General features: G+C 55.3%; 1 protein-coding gene across 2 annotated transcripts in view; it reads left to right on the top strand.

The window, feature by feature from the left end:
* The first annotated feature begins 1,077 nt into the window (after nt 1-1,077).
* UHRF1 (ubiquitin like with PHD and ring finger domains 1) overlaps nt 1,078-19,921 on the top strand; it is a 30,263-nt gene continuing 11,419 nt past the window's right edge. Inside the window, exons 1-9 of one of the 2 annotated variants that reach the window (XM_032465851.1) lie at nt 1,078-1,249; nt 2,554-2,720; nt 10,857-11,126; nt 11,664-11,824; nt 13,828-14,043; nt 18,432-18,532; nt 18,609-18,795; nt 19,425-19,548; nt 19,647-19,754. In XM_032465851.1, coding sequence (XP_032321742.1) covers nt 2,568-2,720; nt 10,857-11,126; nt 11,664-11,824; nt 13,828-14,043; nt 18,432-18,532; nt 18,609-18,795; nt 19,425-19,548; nt 19,647-19,754 — 1,320 coding nt within the window. In that variant the 5' untranslated portion in view covers nt 1,078-1,249; nt 2,554-2,567. Of the gene's footprint in view, nt 1,250-1,819; nt 1,900-2,553; nt 2,721-10,856; nt 11,127-11,663; nt 11,825-13,827; nt 14,044-18,431; nt 18,533-18,608; nt 18,796-19,424; nt 19,549-19,646; nt 19,755-19,921 lie in introns of those variants that run through there. The other variant, XM_032465852.1, reaches the window with a different exon arrangement.

The following is a 19,921-nucleotide window of genomic DNA, read 5'->3' as shown; positions in this document are numbered from 1 at the left end:
ACACCCCTCTGACCTCATCCGCTCCCGCCCTCCTCTTTGCCCCGTCTGTCTGGCTACACTGGCCTCCTTGCTGCTCTTCTTACATTTCTAAGCCTTTTCCGGCCTCTAAGTTTGCTCTTCCCTCCTCGACTCCTCTGTCCTTGGTTTCTCATCTCAGATCTCAGCTCAAATGTCATCTGCTCAGAGAGGCCCACCTCTCCAGCACAACTAGAATATCCTCTCACCCCACCCCCAACATGACTGCTGGTCACTCTCCACCTATTGTCCTGTCTTCATTGCACACGTGGTATCTGAAATGATTTGCTTTATTTATTCATTTCTTGCCTGTCTCCTGGGATAAGAATTTAACCTTCGGGAGACCACTAACAGGATCAGCCTTGCCCACTGTTGGGCTCTCAGTTCAGAGTACCTTGTCCAGTTACTTTGGAGATGACCAGCGAGGATCACTGTGTGCCCGCCAAGACTGGCCAGAAGGGAGCAGGCAGGGCAGGGGGGCAGGGCAGCCCTGCCGGCCTGGACAGCCAGAAGGCGGGAAAACGAGGCGGGAAAAACCAGCAAACAAGCCCTGCCGATGGGTAGGGTGGGGAGCTCTGGCGGGCTCTGACGCTAGGAAATGGGGCTTGGGCATCAGGCCTGTCATCGGGGTGCAGGCGGTCTCCTGGGGGGCCGCCCCAAATTCTCCTGCAGAATTTAGACATTGATTCCTGCTTTCCTTGCCCTACCTGTCAATGAACGCCTGGTGAGAGGGGCTGATGGAACAGACTTAGGAGGTCAGGGGGTCTCTACCCTGGGAAGGGTCCTTGCCCCGGGGTGGGGGGTCCCTAGGGCTCCTGGAGGGCACGCTTAGTGGGGGGCCCAGGTCCCGCCACCGGCCCCGTTGCACGCTGGGCGCGCCCAACAGAGCGCGCAGGGCTGGGCGGGGCCGTGGCCCGCTGGGCGGAGTGTGTGTGGGGTGGACAGAGGCGGGGGCGCCCCCCACCCCCTTTCTCGCTTCCCGCCACTGAGGCGGCCAATCACCAGGCAGGCGCCCGCCCCCGGCGCGGCCTCCCGTGGCCCCGCAACTCCCAAACGCCGAGTTTTCGCGGGAAAAAAATCAGAGCAGCTGGCAGCGCGGCGGGCAGTGCTGGCCGTCCGGGCGCTCGGGATCACACGCACGTCCGCGCGGGGTCCCGACCACGCACGCGGCTACTTTGCTATTCCCAGAACGGCTGGCTCGCAGGCAGGCAAGTGGATCCGGACGGTTGGAGAGGTGAGCTGCCAGGCAGATCGGGGTGCCAGCCCTGGCTGGGGGTGTGTGTGTGTGTGGGAGAACCCGGCGCACCCGGCGTGTTAACTTTGCAAAACCTTCTGAAGAGGTCGGGTACGCTCGGTCAGCACGGGCACACGCGTGCACTGCGCTAGGGCTGCCTTACACGCGGTCTCAGGCACTGCCTCTCGCCTGGCCGGCCCTTGGCGGTCGCCCCTGGCAGTCAGGGCTCAGGCAGGGGCGAGCGGAACATCCCCTGCGCCCAGCGGGGGTCGCCCTGGCTGGGTGGGGGAGGGCCTGGCCAGCCGCGGGGGAGGATGTCAGGCTCCGCGCCTGCGCGCGGGGCGCCCCGCGATTCAATTGTCGCGCCCGAGCCTGATTTCGCGCGCCCTTAGTTCCCCGGGCGCGTCTGGGCCAATAGGGAGCGAGCAGGGCGGGGCGGCCGGACGCGGCAGAACCAGTGAGTGAAGCGGCTCAAGTGAAAGGGGGCGGGACTTGGCGCGCGGGCCCCTCGGCCGGTCCCGGCGGTGGGGGTGGGCGTGGGCTCGCTGGCGTGGCCCGCGCGGGCGGGCGGGAGGACAAGAGGGGCTCCGGGGCGGTACGTGGGGGTCCGGGGAACGCAGGCCAGCGCGCGGGGCGGCCGTGGGGCCGAGGTGAGTAGCGCCGCGCGCTCGGGGGTGGCCGGGACGGGGCGGTCGGTTGCCATGGCCACCGCGGGGCCTACCGCGTCGCGCACGCGCGCGGGGGGGCGGCGGGGGGCAGCAGGCACCCGGGGTCGGGAGCTCCTGGGTCTTGGGTGGGGTCCTTACTCTTCAGTCACACTCAGTTGAGTTCCCTGGGACTTCTAAAGTTCCAACCTAAGCCGAACTTTTGGATTTCTCTGTTGCAACAGTATTAATTCAGGGAATGAATGAATGAATGAATGAACAAACTCGGCCCCTCATCGTTTGGCTGTGTCCCCCTTCCTCCTCTGGACGTTGGTATTTTGTTTTGTTTTCCTCTTCTCTGCAACGCAGGGTGGGCTGACTGAGTGGTCCCAGATGCCTTTTGCTCTCCCCTAATTCCCCCTCCCTACTCAATCCTCCACCCGTGTTAGTCATTAATGCATTAACTCCTCAATTCACTAGGCCAGGCCCTGGGCCTGCTTTGGCAGTGTATGGGGATTAGGGAGCCTGGAGGGCGTTCTTGGAGTTTCCTGGTACCCGCAGTCTGGACAATAGCAAGGATGACCTGAGTATGGCCCGGCCTGGTGGTGGTGGTGGTGACCGCAGAACTGACCTAGGGGTCCCGCTCTCTCCCCTTCTCAGCACCAGCAGGCACCATGTGGCTCAAGGTTCGCACCATGGACGGGAAGGAGGCCCATATTGTGAGCTCCCTGTCCAGGCTGACCAAGGTGGAAGAGCTGAGGAAGAAGATTGAGGAGCTTTTCAACGTGGAGCCAGGCCTGCAGAGGCTTTTCTACAGGGGCAAGCAGGTAAACCCGCCCTGCAGGCTGCCTGCCTGCCTGCCTGCCCGCCCAGCACCTTTGTTCTTGCCTCATCCAGGCACCGCACACACACTCTTCCCGCCTTGTCCGGTCCTCTTCTCTACAGAAACCTCCAATGCCTGAGCGAGGAACAAAGGCTCGACTGGTAGACTGACACACTGGGCAGGCAGCCGGCACCCGAATCGACTGCATTTGGGGGCTTTGAAACTCCCAGCACCCCCTCCTTTTTTTTTTTTTTGAAGCTCCCCTCAAAATAAGTTTCTAGATAAAAGAAGTTGGAGGTGGTTCATGGAAGGCTGATGAATTTCGAGGAAGAGCCTAGAATGATTACTTAGACACTAAGATGGAAGGGACTGGCTTTTTCTTTGAAACACACAGCGATGGTTCACTGTCTGCACCTTCTTAGCTTCTGACCCCCACAGGGTTTTCTAGGTATTTGGATCAGCTCCTTCAGGGTCGGAGATGGCGCTTGCTAATCAGGAATTTCCGCCACTCTGGGCCTGCTCTCTGGCGGTGGCGGTGGGGCTGCCCCTGAACAGGGGATTGAGTTTTCTGCCAGCCCTGCCCCTCTCTCTCCTTTCTTTGAGATTCCCCCGCCCCCAGCCTCTGTAGCAATTTAAAACGGCCACCCTTGCTTTATTGGCTGCCCACTTGGGGGACGCTTTCTCCAGTGGCATCCCTGGGCGGTTTCCATTTCTGTTGGTGTCTTGTGGTGGGGGTGGGTTACGAGCGGGATTTCCCTCAGTGGGAGAAGATGTGCCCAGAAAGTGGGGGTCCTGTCCGCCGGAGCCGTCCTGGAGTTGGGCGCGCCGTGGGGACCTCTGTGTAGAGACTACACTAGATTAAAAGTGTTCAGTCGGGCTCTCTGCCCGACTTTGTTGTTGTCGCGTTTTGAACTGGGTACTGCCGCCATCTGGTGTCTAGGTTGAAAAATAAACGCTCCCCGCCTGGCCAGGATTTTTGGGGGCTGGGAGGATCCTGTGATGCCTACTGGAAATGAAACGTGATGATTAATTTCTTGGGCTCGTGGGGCCCTCGGAGACCTTTCGCTTGCTTCCTGCTAGAGATACGATGACTTGAATGTCTTAACAACCTAAGTTAGCGAGCCCTGCCCGGGGAGGGGAGGCCGATCCGCGAACTCTGCAAGGCGCATGCATGTGGAGAGGTAGGGCCTGGAGTGGAGCGTCCCTAGGGTGCTGGTTTTCTCCCCGTCCTCCGACAGGGGCTCATTTTGGTGGCATCGAAACTGACTTTGATTCGCCCCTCAGGCTTTGTGTTGAGCAGAAGTTCTTTCCACAGAGTTTCCAAGAACCTCCCTTGTGCACTTGCTAAACCGTTCATGGCGTTATTCAAAGGCAGAATGGATTGAGTCCTTTTAAGTTCGAGGGAGGGAATATTTTTGAGTGCCAGGCACCAGGCATTTTAACTTTTACATTAAAAACCATACAGGAAAGTTGAAGGAGCCCCGAGCACCTAAACACCTACCCCTGGCTTTTAGCACAGGCGTTTTACATCTGTGCTTTAGCACGCAGCTATAGCTCTGCCTGTCACTTCCGGAAGCCCGTTTATTTTGGGGGATGCATTTCAGAGTAAGTTGCAGGCACTGAGTCACGTCACGCCTAAACCCTTCAGCATGCCTGTCCTTAACTACGGTGTTGTATTTGTTTGTGGTTCTTGTTTTTTAGATAAAATTTGTACAGTGAGATACACGTCCTGAGTGGACATTTGGAGTTTTGACAAATGTCTACACACGTAACCAAACCCCTATCTCCCTCCATCGGTAAGGTCATACCTAATCCATACAGACATCTTTGAAACTTCTGGTAGTAACAGCAGCCCTCCCAGTGCGGGAGACATGGCCTCATGCCTTTAACAGTCAGGATGTCAGCAGTGGTGACAGCTCATAAGTCTGCCTTCTTGAGTGCAGCTTTTGAAGTTCTCAGAAGGTTCTGTGTTCCCACACAACCTCTAACTGCTGCTCCTTCCCTTCCCCGTGCTCACTCCCCACCCTGCCACTGGAGCTGTTTCTGTCTCCCTTGTCTTCCGGGTCAGGAAGCCAGGCCTCAGTGTGATGCAATTTCCCCAAGGTTGCACGACCAGGAAGTGGCCCAGCCTTGGGGAGGTGCGGACAGTGCCAGGAGGGCAGGGGACAAAGGCACCCACAGCAGCACCTCGAAGGAAGTCTGGTCTGCCAGCAGGCAGACCAGGCTCATCGTGATAGAAAGCAGTGCCATTTCCAGCAGGGCGCAGGAGGGCTGTTGTTTTTACGAATGTTCTAGCGTATTGGCAATCCTTTTTTTTTTCTTTTTAAAGAAACGTGGCATTGCAGTCCAAGGTCTGCGGTGAGGTCACCTGAGCCGATAAAGCAGAACAGAGTTGAGACTTTCTTCAGGATATGGGAGGGCTCCTCCGCCAGCTTGTTCAGGCTGAATAGGTTGGCGGTTATGTTGCTCGGTCGGCGGAAATGCAGGGAGCCGGATGGGGGAAGGGACTCCGGGCCGCAGGCCCAGCCTGGGCGAGGGTGGGAGGCATCTGGTGTCTTTTTTTTTTTTTTTTGGCTGTCCATAAAAATAACAGTAGCTGTCATTTGTGGTGCCTTCAATGCACTCAGGTAGACAGCTTGGATTTTACAAAATCTTGCCAGGTGTCTGGCCAGGGACGGTCTTGGTCTCTCTGCTTTCCCATCAGATGGGGCTAATTGTGGACCCAACACGTGCCCATGATGAGAATTCAGTGAGGTCATGGATGCAGTGGGGGGTCTGGCTCACGGTGTATCATTCAGCGCAGGGCGTCCCCCAGCACAGCTGACATCCGGGCCAGATCATCCTCTGGGGCTGTCCTGGGTGCGGGAGGATGGCGCTGTGGGATGGGGAGCAGTGTCCCCGGCCCCTCCCACTTAATGCCAGGAGCCTCCCCTTCCCCTAGCTGTAACGACCACAAAGACATGGCCAAGTGCTCCCAGTTGAGAGAACTAATTACTTAGTAGATAATTTATTTTAGGAAAACAGCAAGAGGCTGTGTTAAGGCCTGAAAGACGAGTTGGAATGGCCTTTCGAGGGTCATGTCATAGCGCCCCACCAGATGTCCCTGCTTGGTTGGCCTTTCCTGAGTGCTTGCCCCTGTTTTCCCAAAGGACAGGGTCAGGCAGCAAACAGCCCCCTCATTGAGACCGGTCTTTCAGGCTGTGTGAGGGGGGAGGTCCCTTCCCCCCCCCCCCACCGAGCTCCCAGCTGGAGGCACACCCTCTAGGTCAGGGATTAGCAAACCCTTTCTGTTAAGGACCCGGGGTCACCGTTTGCCAGCCTTGCAGTCTGTCCTGCGCGGTAAGGTAATGTCTAATCCATACCAGAGTCTTTGAAAGTCTGCCCCCGAAAGCTCCGGACAGAACAGAGCGCAGATGAGTAGGCGTGGTCCGATTCAAGCCCCAGTAAAACTGTATTTATAAGACGGGCGGTGAGAACTGTCCTGCAGGCTGGAGTGTGGCACTTACATCCGAGCTTCCTCCCAGGGTGGTGTGTCCAGGTTGTACTGTCAGAGTGGGCTGCCCTGGGATATGTTGGACTGCGTCCCCAGGGCGCAGGCGCTCACTTTGTTGGGTCTCAGGACCCCTTTCTACCCTCCAAAGTGATAGGGGATCCCAAAGCCTCTGGGCATGGGGATCACACCTGTCACTTCTTGTCATATCAGAAACTGGAAGCTAGGGAGAGTTAGCAGTCTGTGGAAGCACGCTGGTTCCCTTGCAGCTTGTGAGCGCTGCGCTCCTGCGGGCCCCCGAAGCTGAAAGCAGCCAGTGACATACATCATGATGTCCCCACACCACAGCCTGGGGCTCCCAGGCCCCCACAGTGCTGCTCCAGGGCTTATTCTCTGCTGTGGCCCAGCGGGGTCAAAGGGCAGAGTTCACTTGTCAGGACCGATCAGTCCTCTGTCCTTGACCAGCTGGGGGGTAAAGAGGGGCCGAGCTTGTCCTTGAGGTGCTGCGCGCTCCGCCTGCCCCACCCCCAGCAGGAAGTGTGTCCCTCCCCCATGGCCAAGATCCTGCGTCACGCCTTTTCTATTCTCCTGTCTGTCCATCGATCTGGCCTGCACCCCAGGTTTCTGTGGAGGCCTGGGGCCTCGACGGGAAGGTGGGGGCTGGGGCTGCACCCTCAGGAAAGGAGGTAGCTCAGCGTCTCACTTCCTTTCTCTCCAAGCCCGGCTCTCGGGCCCTCCTCGACACCGCCTGCCCGTCCCCAGTGGGGGTGGAGGTCCTGCTATCTGATTTACGGCCCCTCCAAGCCGGAGAACCACCCCTTGCTGGCCCCAGCGGTGCTTATTTCCTGTGCTCCTGCCTCTGGGCAGCACTCTGAGAGCATCCCTGTCCCTGACGGTGTCCTGAGCGGGCAGAGGTGGGCAGGAACTGTGGGCGGAGGAGCTCCAATTCCAGGCTTCCCGGAGCAACGAGCAGCTTTGTTGTTCTGTGGTCTGTGTTTCACTTCATGCGTGCGCGGGGCCCAGAGACCCGAATGTCCAGGAAGCACACCCGGATCAAAAGGCAGATGTGGTCTGAGTGCCGTGGGCAGTTTTGCCTTTATACTGGAGTCACTGGGCCCCAGCCATGTGTCTGTTTTACTACAGGCAATGGGAGGAGTTTTAACCGGGAATTTTGGTTACATGGGATTTTTGCTGCAAGTTTAATTTTAACATGCGAACTGCCAACCTGAGGCATAGCTCGCCTGTTGTTCAGTTTGTATAGCTTTTATTAATGCCACTAAGCCTCAGTTGGAATTTTAGGAGGAAAGGACCCAGAATCAGCATGTTCCGTCCGTTCACCTGGGCCCTGTCCTCTACCTCCCGCCCCCCCTGCTTCCTGACCATGTAAGCACAGCTCTGGGCGAGCAGGGTTGGGGATAGCGCGCCGTTGTGCAAGCTTCTTCCTGCCAACCGTGAGGCCCTTCTGAAATGTTCCTGAAGTGGCCTTAGGAAGCAGCCAGACCAACTTGTGCATTCTGTCCTGGAGATGGAGCCCAGGGCCAGCCTGGCCCAGCCCAAGCCCCCTTCCCTGCCTGGTGCACCCCGCTTGCATTCCATCTGTGTCTTTGCACCTGGAGGGGAGCCTGTCAGCCCAGCTTCCTGACCCAGCACAGACTGCGTCGTGGGTGGAAAATACCAGAAGGGAGGAGCGGGGTGGATGTGCAGCTGCTGCCTTCAGTGCTGGCCTGTCCTGACCCTTTCTTTCTCGCACCTGCACACCCCCAGCTGCCATTCTGGTGCCTCCTCCCTTAGCTCTGCTGCCCTGTCTCCCATTTCCCTCTGTCCCGGTGCTCTTTGTAAAGCAGAAGTCCGACTGCTTGCTCCCTCCTGACTGCGGCTCTCTCCCACTGCCTGTCCTCGCTCCAGTGGCTTGGTTTATTCCCATCTGAAGTCACCCTCACTTCCCTTGACGTGTGTGGGAGACACATCTACTTGCCTGCGTTTAGCTGTCACGTGCAGCTGTGCAGCGTGCCTTTGTAGGAACAGGCCACAGGTTCTGCTTGCAGATAACGCAGCTGGGAGCCCACTGTGAGCGCCCGTGTAGCTGTCCCTCAGGTACACGGAGGGTCCCCGGCTTAGTGGTTCTCACTGGGGGAGGTTCAGCCCCCCTGGGGACACCGAGGATACCTGCAGTTGTCACGACCCGGGGTTGGGGGTGCTCCTGGCATCGAGTGAGTAGGGCCAGGGAGGATGCTCCACACCCTGCTGGCCATAGAGGTGCTGGGCACCAGGTGCCAGGGTCTTGGTCATCCTTTTTAATAACACTCGGCCTGCTCTCTGCTGGTTTCCTCGTCATAGGGATGCTGGGGACACTTGCCTTTCTCCTTTTTTTTTTTTTTTTGTTAAATGCTCTAAAAGATAAAGTTTATTAGGTTCACAGCAAAATGAGGAGGAAGGTGTAGAGATTTCCCGTACGCCCCCGCCCCCAGCCCCAGCCCCCACCCCCGCTGTTCACACCTGTCCCCGCCAGATAGTGCAGTTGGTACAACTGAGAAACTTACCTTGACATGTTGTCGTCACCCAGAACCCATGGGGTACACTTGGGCTCGCTTTTGGTGGTGTACGTCCTGTGGGACTGGATGGACGTCTGACGACGCGTCTCCACCATTACAGCGTCACACAGAATTGTGTCACTGCCCTAAAGTCCTCGGTGCTCTGCCTGCTCATCCCGCCCTCCCGCCCTCCCTCCCTCCACTTCCTGGCAGCCACTGGTCTGTTTACTGTCTCCGTAGTTTTGTCTTTTCCAGAACATCCTATAGTCAGAATCATACAGTGTGTAGCCTTTTTGTATCAGCTTCTTTTTTTAAAAAAAATCAGTATTGAGATAGAAAGCACATACCACACAATTTACCCATTTAAAGTGTGCAGTTCACTGGTTTTCGGTATTTTCTTGGAGATGTGCAACTGTCACCACCGTCAATTTGGGGACATTTTCATCACCTCCCAAGGAAACCCCACACCTTTTGTCTATCACTCCCCTCCTCCCCTCCCCCATCACAGGTCCACTTCCTGTCTCTGTGATGTGACTCTTCTAGGGACCATCTGTGAGTGGAATCAGACAATATTTGTCCTTTTGTATCTGGTTCTCTCACTGAGCATCATGTCCTCAAGGTCTACCCATGTGGGAGCGAGTGTCAGTGCTTCTCTCCTTTTTGGGGATGAGTAACATCCCAGTGTGAGGAGGACCACGTGGGGCCGATCCACTCATCCATCAGTGGTCCCTGGGTTGTCCGCCCTTGGGCTGCTGGGCCTCATGCAGCTGTGACCACGGGTGTCACCTCCCCCTGCTGTCATGCCTGTCCTGGGTCTGCCCCGTGTTGGAGGGCTGGTGCTGCCTCACTCCCTGGGCCCCTGTGGCACCTGGGCAGTGCTGGGCACATCGGAGGCTCACTGTCCAGGGTGGGTTTCGGAGGGGCCCTGCAGTTGCAAGCAAGTGTTGATGTGTTCAGATGTGCGTTTCAGGGGAGTGGGGTCCCCAGCCATCAGATGCCCAGGTTTGTGATGAATAAAGATGAACAAAACCCACTGCACCGAAAGGACCTCGTCTGGAACTTCCCTCACTGAGACCCCTGGTGCTGTTTGCATGTTAATGGTAATCAGACCTTTGAACCGACAGCTTTTGGTTAAAAGTTGGGACTGGAGGGAAAGTTGATCTTTTGTGTATCCTTTTGTTTAGGGGCTGCTTCTGAATCAGATCGTTCTGCCCCAGGGGACACTGGGCGAGGTCTGAGGATAGGGTTTGTTGTTACCACTAGGGGTGCTCCCAGCATGTGGAGGGTGGGGGCAGGGATGCTGCTCACCCCATCCCCGCAGTGTTCACGATGGCGCGCCCCCCCCCCCCCCCCCAGTGACGAGTGATCCCCAGACATCCCAGTGCAGGGCAGAGCCTGCCTTAGGGGCATTTGGATGGTGCAGAATTTCAGGAGGGTCCTAGTTGGATGTTGGCAGAGTGCCCTGGGGCAGTTTCTAATAAAAGGTAACTCCCCAGTGCCTTTTGTGCCAAAGGGAATGTGGCTCAGAAGACAGACTCCTTCACAAGTCAGATGAGTCAGCCTGGGCACAGATTGTAGAGCCCTGCCAGCTCCCAGGTCCTTGCCTGGGTGGAATTAGGATAAAGAAGTTAATGGAGAGGGGTGGAGTTCTGGATCGGAGGAGCCGCCTGAGGATGAGGTGCGAGCTGGAGCCTTACAAGGAACCCGAGGCAGGTGAGGGTGCACGCGTCCTTCCGTTCATGCGGGCCAGGGCTTCTCCTCCTGGCACTTAGGACATCAGGCTGGGTCACTCTCTGTGGGGGCCATCCCTAGCACCCCTACCCTGTCTTGACAAAAAAAAAAAGAAAAAGGAGAACCACTGAGGCACGTTTACTGTGACAAAAGTGTCAAAATACATAAAATATTAAAATGTCCCCGGATGTGGTGTGTGACAGCAGGAGTCCTCACTGAGAAGGCCTCGGGACCCTGAGGAAAGGGTGACTGGGCACCCCCAGGAGTGGGCGGGTCTGTTCCAGGCCAGCCTCCACGAGGGCAGATTCGCTCCTTTGCCCCTGGCCTGTGCCCTGCATTTGGCAGGTGTGTGCCCTGTGTCTGGTGACCTTGTCCCGTGTCCCTACAGATGGAGGACGGCCACACTCTGTTTGACTATGACGTTCGCATCAATGACACCATCCAGCTCCTGGTCCGGCAGAGCCTGGTGCTGCCCCCTGGCAGCTGCAGCAGCAGCAGCAGCAAGGAGCGGGATTCGGAGCTCTCGGACACGGACTCCGGCTGCTGCCTGGGCCAGGGCGAGTCCGACAAGTCCTCCAACAGCGGTGAGGCCGCCAACGAGGCAGAAGGGAAGGCGGATGAAGACGTGTGGGACGAGACGGAGCTGGGCCTGTACAAGGTGGGGCTCTGCCGGCCGCTGTCTGCGCCCGCTGGCCCTGTGGCTGGGCACCCCCCCCCCCCGCTGTGACTGTCTCCGAGGGGTTCCTTGGCTGCAGCATAAGCACTCAGCGATTCCGTCCTGACCCCTCTGAAGCAGGATCCTCTGTCTGGGCCTGCAGGCATCTTCACAGGGGCGATCAGAGTTCTGATCTGCTGCCAGCCTCCCTCTAAGATCATGAAATGTCCCAGAAAGATCTGGATTCCCCTCTCCTCTGGAAAAATGGGCAGTTCTGGCCTCCCTGGGCCACGTGGCAGGGAAGGTTCTGCCCCCAGGGAACATCTAGTTCTCATGACTTGGCGGGGGGGGGGGCCTGACATCGAGGGGATGGGGACCAGGGATGCTGCTCAAACCCCACAGTGCCCTGGATGGCCCTGGTGTTCTCAGTGCCGCGGCAGAAGCATCCCAGCCCCGAAGCATCCGGGCCCAGGAGCCAAGGCGGGCTCTCGGCGGTCCTGCTCCTTCCCTGGGCCGAGTGAGAGCTTGCTTTCCCTGCAGGTCGGCGAGTATGTGGATGCGCGGGACACAAACTCAGGCGCGTGGTTCGAGGCCCAGGTGGTCAGGGTGACGAGGAAGGTGCCGTCCGAGGACGAACCCTGCAGCTCCACCTCCAGCTTGCTGCCCAAGGACGACGTTGTCTATCACGTGAAATACGACGAGTGAGTCTCACTGGGGTGGGCGGGCCTGGGGACTGGTCTCTGTAGACGCAGGGACTGGAGTTTGGAACTGCCTTGGGGGTGACGACCAGGATTCGAGGTCCCACCCTCCTGGTCCCAACCCACACGGAGGCCAGTCCCCTGGGGGCCTCCTGGGAGAACTCTGCCCTGGTCGTCCAGTCGGGATTGCAGGCCCCCCATTTCCTGTCCTATCTTAATCACAGCACCGTGTGAAAGCATCTCATGTGTGCCCTCTCTCCCTCCCTGGATACACTCACTGCCAGGAGTTCCTGTCTGAACACGGAGGGTGTCTTAGCAGGACCCACAACAACATACCACGGGCTGGGTGGCTTCAGCATTAGACATTTATTTTCTCACAATTCTGGAGGCTGGAAGTCCAAGATCAAGGTGCCAGCAGGGTTAGCTTCTGGTGAGGTCTCTCTTCCTGGCTTGTCAACGGCTGTCTTCTCACCCTGTCCTTACGTAGCCTTTCCTCTGTGCACAGAGAGAGGGAGAGAGAGCGCTCTGGTGTCTCTTCCTCCTCTGATAAGGACACCGACTCCATCAGAGTAGGGCCTGCCTTTATGACCTCATTTAATCTTAATTACCCCCTAAAGGCCCCATCTCCAAGTAGTCACATTGGGTGTTGAGGCTTCAGTCTTTGAATTTAGGGGGATACAGTTCAGTCCATAACAGGGCTAGCACACCTGCCCACAGGGAGCTCAGTTCCCTGGAGCACTGGGGCTTCATCTGGTTCTCTGCTGGGTCCCTACTGCCTCCACCGGCTTCTGGCACATCCTGAACTTAGCTCTGTAAAAGTCACTGGAGTCTTTGGATGAGTGAATCACAGTAGGTGCCAGATTCCCATTCTCCTGGGTCAAGGGTTGCAGACTCTGGCCCTCTGGCCATATCTAGCCCCAGCCTGTTTTTGTAAATAAAGCTTTATTTACACACAACACATCAACACCCATTCTCCTACATCTGTCTGACTGCTGTCCGTGGTAGTAGCAGAGTTTAAGGACTCAAAACAGACCTTCCAGCTCACAAAGCTGACAAGAAAAATATCGACTATCTGATCCTTTACAGAAAAAGTTTGGCAACCCTTGTTCTTGGTGGTTTATTAGCAAAAATAATGAGCCCTGGGGGATATAGCTGGTCACGTTAGACTTGGGGTTGGCCCCCTCACAGTGGAGCCTTAGCTTTGTTCCTGATAGAGTGTTTCCTTTAGCCCAGTTATTTTATGCTTTTTTTGAGGCTGCTTATCCAGAATGTTGAGTTTCTATTGTATCCTAGCAGCCGGTGGGTGTATTTACATGAATGGGATGCTGTATATCCCTCTACCCAAGTCACTTGTAACACGTGTGTGTGGAAAGAGTGAAGTTTTTCCCTCCCCAAGTTTCCTTCTGTCTCAGTCACCTAGGGCCGCTGTAACAAAACCCCACAGACTGGGTTCCTTGAGCAGTTTATTCTCACGGTTCCGGAGGCCAGATGTCCAAAACCAAGGTGGCGGCAGGGCTGTGACCTTTCTGAAACCTGGAGGGGAGAGTCCTCCTGTCTCCTCCAGCTTGCGCTGGGGCTGGACTGGGGCCGGCAGTCCTTGGCTTGTGGCCACAGCACTCCAGCCTCTGCCTCCGCCCTGTCATTCTCCTCCATCTGCATCTCATCCCTTCCTCTTATAAGGACACCAGTCACTGGATTTAGGGCCTCCCCACTCTAGTTTGACCTCATGGTAACTCACTGCATCTGAAAGAACCCTGTTTCCAAATAAGCTCCCACCTCCAGGTACCAGGGCTTAGGACTCCGCCATATCTTTTTTAGAGGATACACTTCAACCCATAGCACCGTCTGTAATTGGAACATGTCTCTATACCTGTGTTTTCGACACCAGCACATGAGATCACTGGGGAGGGCTGCTGTGATGGGGCCCTCCCTGCCCAGCTTTTATCTCCAGTTGAGGGCGGGAGGCCAGCCGGCACCCGGATCTGAGTGCAGGGCTTTCCCTCCAGCTACCCGGAGGACGGCGTGGTCCAGATGAGCTCGCGGGACGTCCGGGCTCGCGCCCGACACATCCTCAAGTGGCAGGAGCTGGAGGTGGGCCAGGTGGTGATGCTCAACTACAACCCCGACAACCCCAAGGACCGCGGCTTCTGGTACGACGCGGAGATCCTGCGCAAGCGCGAGACGCGGACGGTGCGGGAGCTGCACGCCAACGTCAGGATGGGGTGAGCCGGCCTCGCGCGCTCCCCGCGCCCTGCTGGGCGCCGCTCCGCGCTCCCCCGCCCCCGGAGCCGGCTCTGCCCCCGGGCGGAGATCCCAGGCCGCCTCCTTCTCTTTTCTTTGTTGTTTTGAATTTGGCCAGCAGGTGAGAAGTCCAGACGCGGCAAAATCTAGGAAGTACCAGAGGCCACACAGTTAATATTCTCCCTTCTCCTCTGTCCCCCGGCCCTCCTTCCCGGGGAAGTCGCTGCTCCCCGGCCTGCACGCGCCCCACGTGGCGGTGCGCTCGGCTTCGGTGAAGGCGGGCGGCGGTGGCCCCGCCTGTTTGATGGGTAAAGTTTTATTGGCGCAGAGCCACGCCCATCTCTTTACTGATTCTCAGTGGTAGCGTCGTGTTAGGAGGGCACCAGAGGCGAGCTGGGGGGCTGGGAGAGGGACCGTGTGGCCCAGGAAACTGGAAATACTTACTGTCTGGCCCCTTGGAGAAGATGTTTGCCAAGCCCTGTTCTACCTTGTGTCTGCGTATGTGCTTGTAGGTAGAAAACTTACCATCTTAATCATTTCTAAGTGCACAGCTCAGGGGCATTAAGCACATTCACATTGTTGTGCCACCCTCCCCACCATCATCTCCAGAACTTTCTCATCTTCCCAAACTGCAACTCTTTCCCCATGAAACACTCACTCCCCAGCCCCTCCCCCACCGTCTTCTTCCTGTGTCTATGGATTTGAAAACCCTAGGGACCTCCTGAGTGGGGTCACGGGAGATTTGTCCTTTTGTATCTGGCTTCTTTCACTCAGCGTCATGTCTTCAAGGTCCATCCATGTTGCAGGACGAACCTGTTTTTGTGGCTGAGTGATACTCATTGTATTGTGTATGGAAACGGATATCGGGCAGGTGCAGAGGCCCTGGGGCAGGACCATTCTTGGCGCATTTGTGGCCTAGGGAGGAGGCCAGTGGGGGAGGAGGCTCAAGACTGGAAGCCTCCCCCTGGCTGGGCGTTCAGGGCGGAAGTGGTGCGTATTCTCCGTGGCTGGCAGCCACCAGAGCCTGTGGGCACGGGAGCCCTTCACCTATGATTTGGAATCATCACCCTGGCAGCTGAGCAGGGAATCGACTGCAGGGGGCAGTGTGGCAGCAGGGAGACAGGAGGAGGGTGATGTGGGCATTGAAGGGTGAGATCTGGGGCCTCGGGCCAAGGTGCTGTGATGTAATTGTTGAAAAATAATCTGCTTTTTTTCCCTTGCTTTTCTATATTGCTTTCTTGTTTTCTGTGTCATTGGCTTCTGCTCTCATCTTTACAGTTTCCTCCCTTTTCATTTCCTTGGGTTGATTTTGCTCTTTTCCTAGTTTTTTTAAGGTAGCAACTTAGACTCTTGATCTGAGACCTTTCCTCTTTTTTAACAGGAGCATTTAGTGCTGTAAATTTCCCTCTCAGCACTACCTTCACTGCTTTCCACGTATTTTGCTGTGTTATATTTTTCTCTTTATTCAGTTCTCTCAATTTTTAAAATTTTTTTTGAGGGTTCGTCTTTGGCTCTTGGCTTCCTGAGAAAGGCGTTTAACTCCCAAGTGTTTCCTGAGGTTTGCATTGTCTTTCTGCTGTTGATTTCCAGTTTGACTTCGTTGTGGTCAAAGAACATACTCTGTATGATTACAGTCCTTGTCAAGGTTTGTTTTATTGGCCCTGAATGGGGTCTGTCTTGGTGAATATTTCACAGTTGGTTGGAAAAAAAGAAAAGTATTCTATTGTTGAGTGGATTGTTCTGTTTATATCATTTAGACCGTGTTGGTTGATTGTGTTGTTCACATCTAATTCGTGCTGATGTTCTGTCTAGTACTTCTGTCAGTTGCTGAGGGGGTGTTGCAGTACCCAGCTGTAACTGTGGGTTTATCTGTTTCTCCTTTCAGCCTCCTAATTGTGAGGGTCTGTTGTTTGGTGCATACACACTTAGGATGGTTGTCTCCTGGTCCTGACATAATGTCCCTCTTCGTCTCCAGTAAATTTCTTTTTTTTTTTTTTTTGTCTCCAGTAAATTTCTTTGCTGTGAAGTCTACTTTGTCTGAGACACGTGTGTGTATTGACATACCTGCTTTTACCTGCTTTTTAAAATTTTTTTAAGACCTATTTTATCACCTAGATTCTATTTTTATTTCCTGGGAATCGTTTGTTTTTTGAGGGGAGGTAATTAGGTTTATTTATTTATTTATTTATTTTGATGGAGGGTCTGGGAATTGAACCCAGGACCTGGTGCATGCTAGGCATGTGCCCTACCACTGAGCTGTACCCTCCCCATTGCTTTTTTTTTTTTTTGAAAAAAGTAAATGTTTACACAGTGTATATCTTTTTTTATCCTTTTACTTTAAATCTCTATGGTTGAATTTGGAATTCTTGTAAACAGGATATCAATGAGTCATTTTTAAAAAATCCACTCTGCCAGTCTGCCTTTTAACGGGCATACATTATTGCTACTTGAACAACTTGGGAATCAGAGGCACCGACGCCCTACACAGTCAAGAATCTGAGTGTAACTTAGAGTTAGCCCTCCATGTCTGAGGGTCTCTGTATCTGTGTGTCCCCGTCCGAGGATGCAGCCAACTGGGGATTGTGTGGTCCTTGAGTATTTCCTAATGAAAAACATCAGCCTATAGGTGGACTCATGCAGCTCAACTTCATGTTGTTCCAGGGACAAGCGTATTCAGAGCCCTCCTATTGAAGGCGGTGACTGGTGTGTTAGGACGTGAGCCTGCCTCCTTGTGACCTGCTTTCTGTTCGTTTCCTCTCTTCCTTCTTCCTTTTCCTCTTTCTGTCCTCCTTGTGGGTTGTGTAGACATTTTTTAGGATTCTATCTTGATTTATTCAGTCTTTTGGGGTGTGCTGCTGTCTAGTTTTCTTAGCGGTTTCTCTGGATTTTATCATGGAGACCTACTACAGACTGCTGTCTCTTTCACCACTTAGACTGACGTGTGGGCCTCTCCCTGCCATTTACATCCCTTTACACTCTCTTACTGTCTTCAGTATCAGATGATGTCATGATTTTTATTTCAGTCATTGTATATGATTTAGAAAACGCTTAAGGAGCATAATCTATTGTATGTACCCATATTTCTGCTCGCTTTGTTTTTCTTCCTTTTGCTCCCAAGATTCCTACCTTTATAATTTCCTATCTCTTTGAAGAACTCCCTTCCTTATTCTTTAAAGGTGTGTCTGCTAGCAAAGAATTCTTTTAATTTTCCTTTAACTGAGACTGCGACCATCTCTCCCGCCTCCCCACCCCGTCTGTTGAAATAACTCCCAAGCGTGGAATTGTTGTATCTGTTAATATTTTAGACTGTATTTCTTATTTTTAAAATGACTCTTTTAAAAGAAACATAGTTTGCCCTTATACAGTTTAAAAATTAACTGTAATGCCTTAATTTGTATCTAGTTATTGTTCAGTGTTCCAATTATCTCTCTTTTTTTAACCATTTGTTTAAGATCTAAGCAGTGCCTGCAGATCTCAGGTTGATAGGTCTCTAACAAACCCCTTTTATCTTTAGGTTTCCTGTCCTTTCCTTTCTTCCCCCCCTTTCCTTGTTGGAGAAGCCTGGTCACTTGTCCCATAGAATCTCCAGTCTGAGCTTTGCCACCTGCATCCTCGTGGTGTCATTTCCTCTCTTCCCCTGTCCGCATGTTTCCCGTGAACTGGCGGGCGGGGCTGGACCTGTGCCGTTTAGTCCCGTAGCCATGAGCCACACGTGCTGTGGAGAGCTTGAAATGTGGCCAGGACACATTCAGATGTCCCGTGAGTGTCAAATACACACTGGATTTCAAAGATTTAGTGCCGAAAAAGAATGTAAAATAGCTTGTTAATAATTCTTTAGTGTACATTGCATGTCGAAATGGTATTTTGTATACGTTGGGTTACATAAAACATTCGAATTGATTACATCTGCTTTTACTTTTTGAACGTGGTTCTTAGAAAATGTAAAATTATACACGACTCGAATGTGATTTCTCTAGGGTGTTGCTGCTGTAGGTGGCAGGTTGATCTGATGAGATAGTAGGATGATCTGATGGAGGTGGTGGGTTGGTCCCTGGGGTCATTTTAACTTGAAGGAGTTTTTCTATTTTGATCAGACTTTACCTTTATGGTTTTTGCCTGCTAGCAGGTTAGAAATTATTCTCTGAAATGCATCTGGTGATGAAACCCTGGTTTTAGTTCCTGGTTTAGTAGGACTTGAACTTGCCCAGGGAGTAGCCCAGCGAGCGCATAGGCCCTGCAGGGCTCCCCTCGGGCATAATTGGAGCGGGAGTGTTCTATGCTCCGAGTGTGTGTTGAGGCAGGTGGCAGCACCTTCTCGGCGCCTCGGTGGGTGGCCTGCTTGGAGGTCTTAATGGCTCATCCTCCACAGGGATCACTCTATCGATGACTGTCGGATCGCCTTTGTGGACGAAATTTTCAAGATTGAGCGCCCAGGCGAGGGGAGCCCCGTGGTGGAAAACCCGATGAGAAGTGAGTTCCTGCCCCTCGGTGTCAGGCGGCGCAGGGGGCCCTGCCTGAGCTGACCCCAGCCTCCCCACCCGCACAGGGAAGAGCGGGCCCTCCTGCAAGCACTGCAAGGACGACGAGAAGAAGCCGTGCCGCATGTGCGCCTGCCACCTGTGTGGGGGCAAGCAGGACCCCGACAAGCAGCTCCTGTGCGATGAGTGCGACATGGCCTTCCACACGTACTGCCTGTGCCCGCCCCTGTCCAGCGTCCCCAGCGAGGAGGAGTGGTGAGCGGGGCCTGGGGACGGGGCTCACGGGTCTGCCACCTGGTGGCCCTGCGACCATGGGGAGTGGGGAGGGAACTGTCCCAAGTGGCTCCCGTGGCCTGGGCCCCAGGGTGACCCCAGGGAAGGAGGCTCCATGGGCAGGAGCTGGCCTCTGGGCCACCATGCCATCTGTGCTCGTCCTGGTGACTGCCACCAGGGGGCAGGAAGGATTGTGATGCACTCAGCTCTGGTCTAAGGACCCTCACCTGCTAACGGAGGTGGCTGCTGTTTGCACTGCCCCCGGCCTTGTGGACATGGGGAAACTGAGTCACTGGCAGCGAGGAGGTGCCGTCGACCTTCCCATGTGTCTGTCCCATCTGGGCTGGGCCTCCACTCCCCATTGGGAAGCTCTTCAGTTCCCCAGAGAGGGGTCAGGGTCTGCCGTCCACCTCGGCCACTGCTCGCCAGACCCGGCTACTGAGCACATCAGATGTGGCACATGTGACCGAGGAACTGGGTTTCTTATCTGATGTCAACCCCAGCTGGGTTGTGCAGGACCCCAGGGAGCCGGAAGGAGCTGGCTGTGTCTGCAGCATGAGGCCGGCAGGAGCGCATGGCCAAGGCCGGAGGTGATGTCCCTGTTGTCACAGGTACTGCCCCGAGTGCCGGATCGACTCCAGTGAGGTTGTGCAGGCAGGGGAGAAGCTGAAGGAGAGTAAGAAGAAGGCAAAGATGGCGTCGGCCACATCGTCCTCGCAGCGGGACTGGGGCAAGGTGAAGGGTCCCGGGCCCTGAGCCCCTGCCGCCCTCCCCGCCCTCCCTGCTCTCCTCCAGGCGCTCACGCGGCCCTCCCCTCTGTTTTGGAACGGCAGGGCATGGCGTGCGTGGGCCGCACTAAGGAGTGCACCATTGTGCCGTCCAACCACTACGGACCCATCCCAGGCATCCCTGTGGGCACCATGTGGAGGTTCAGAGTCCAGGTACCTGAGACATCTGGACCCTGGGGCTCGGCTGATGGGAGTTGCCTTTCCAGAAGCCCCTCCACTGGAAGGGCCACCCTGAGGGCAGGAGGCAGGGGTGGAACTCAAGCCAGGCCCTGCCATGGTGCGGCTCGGACTTGGGCTGTCGGGGTACAGGTTCTCGTGAC

Source organism: Camelus ferus, chromosome 22, assembly GCF_009834535.1.
Source record: "Camelus ferus isolate YT-003-E chromosome 22, BCGSAC_Cfer_1.0, whole genome shotgun sequence".
NCBI classification, from domain to species: domain Eukaryota; kingdom Metazoa; phylum Chordata; class Mammalia; order Artiodactyla; family Camelidae; genus Camelus; species Camelus ferus.
The sequence above is the reverse complement of the archived record's forward strand: the minus strand, read 5'-3'. Positions and strand labels throughout refer to the sequence as shown.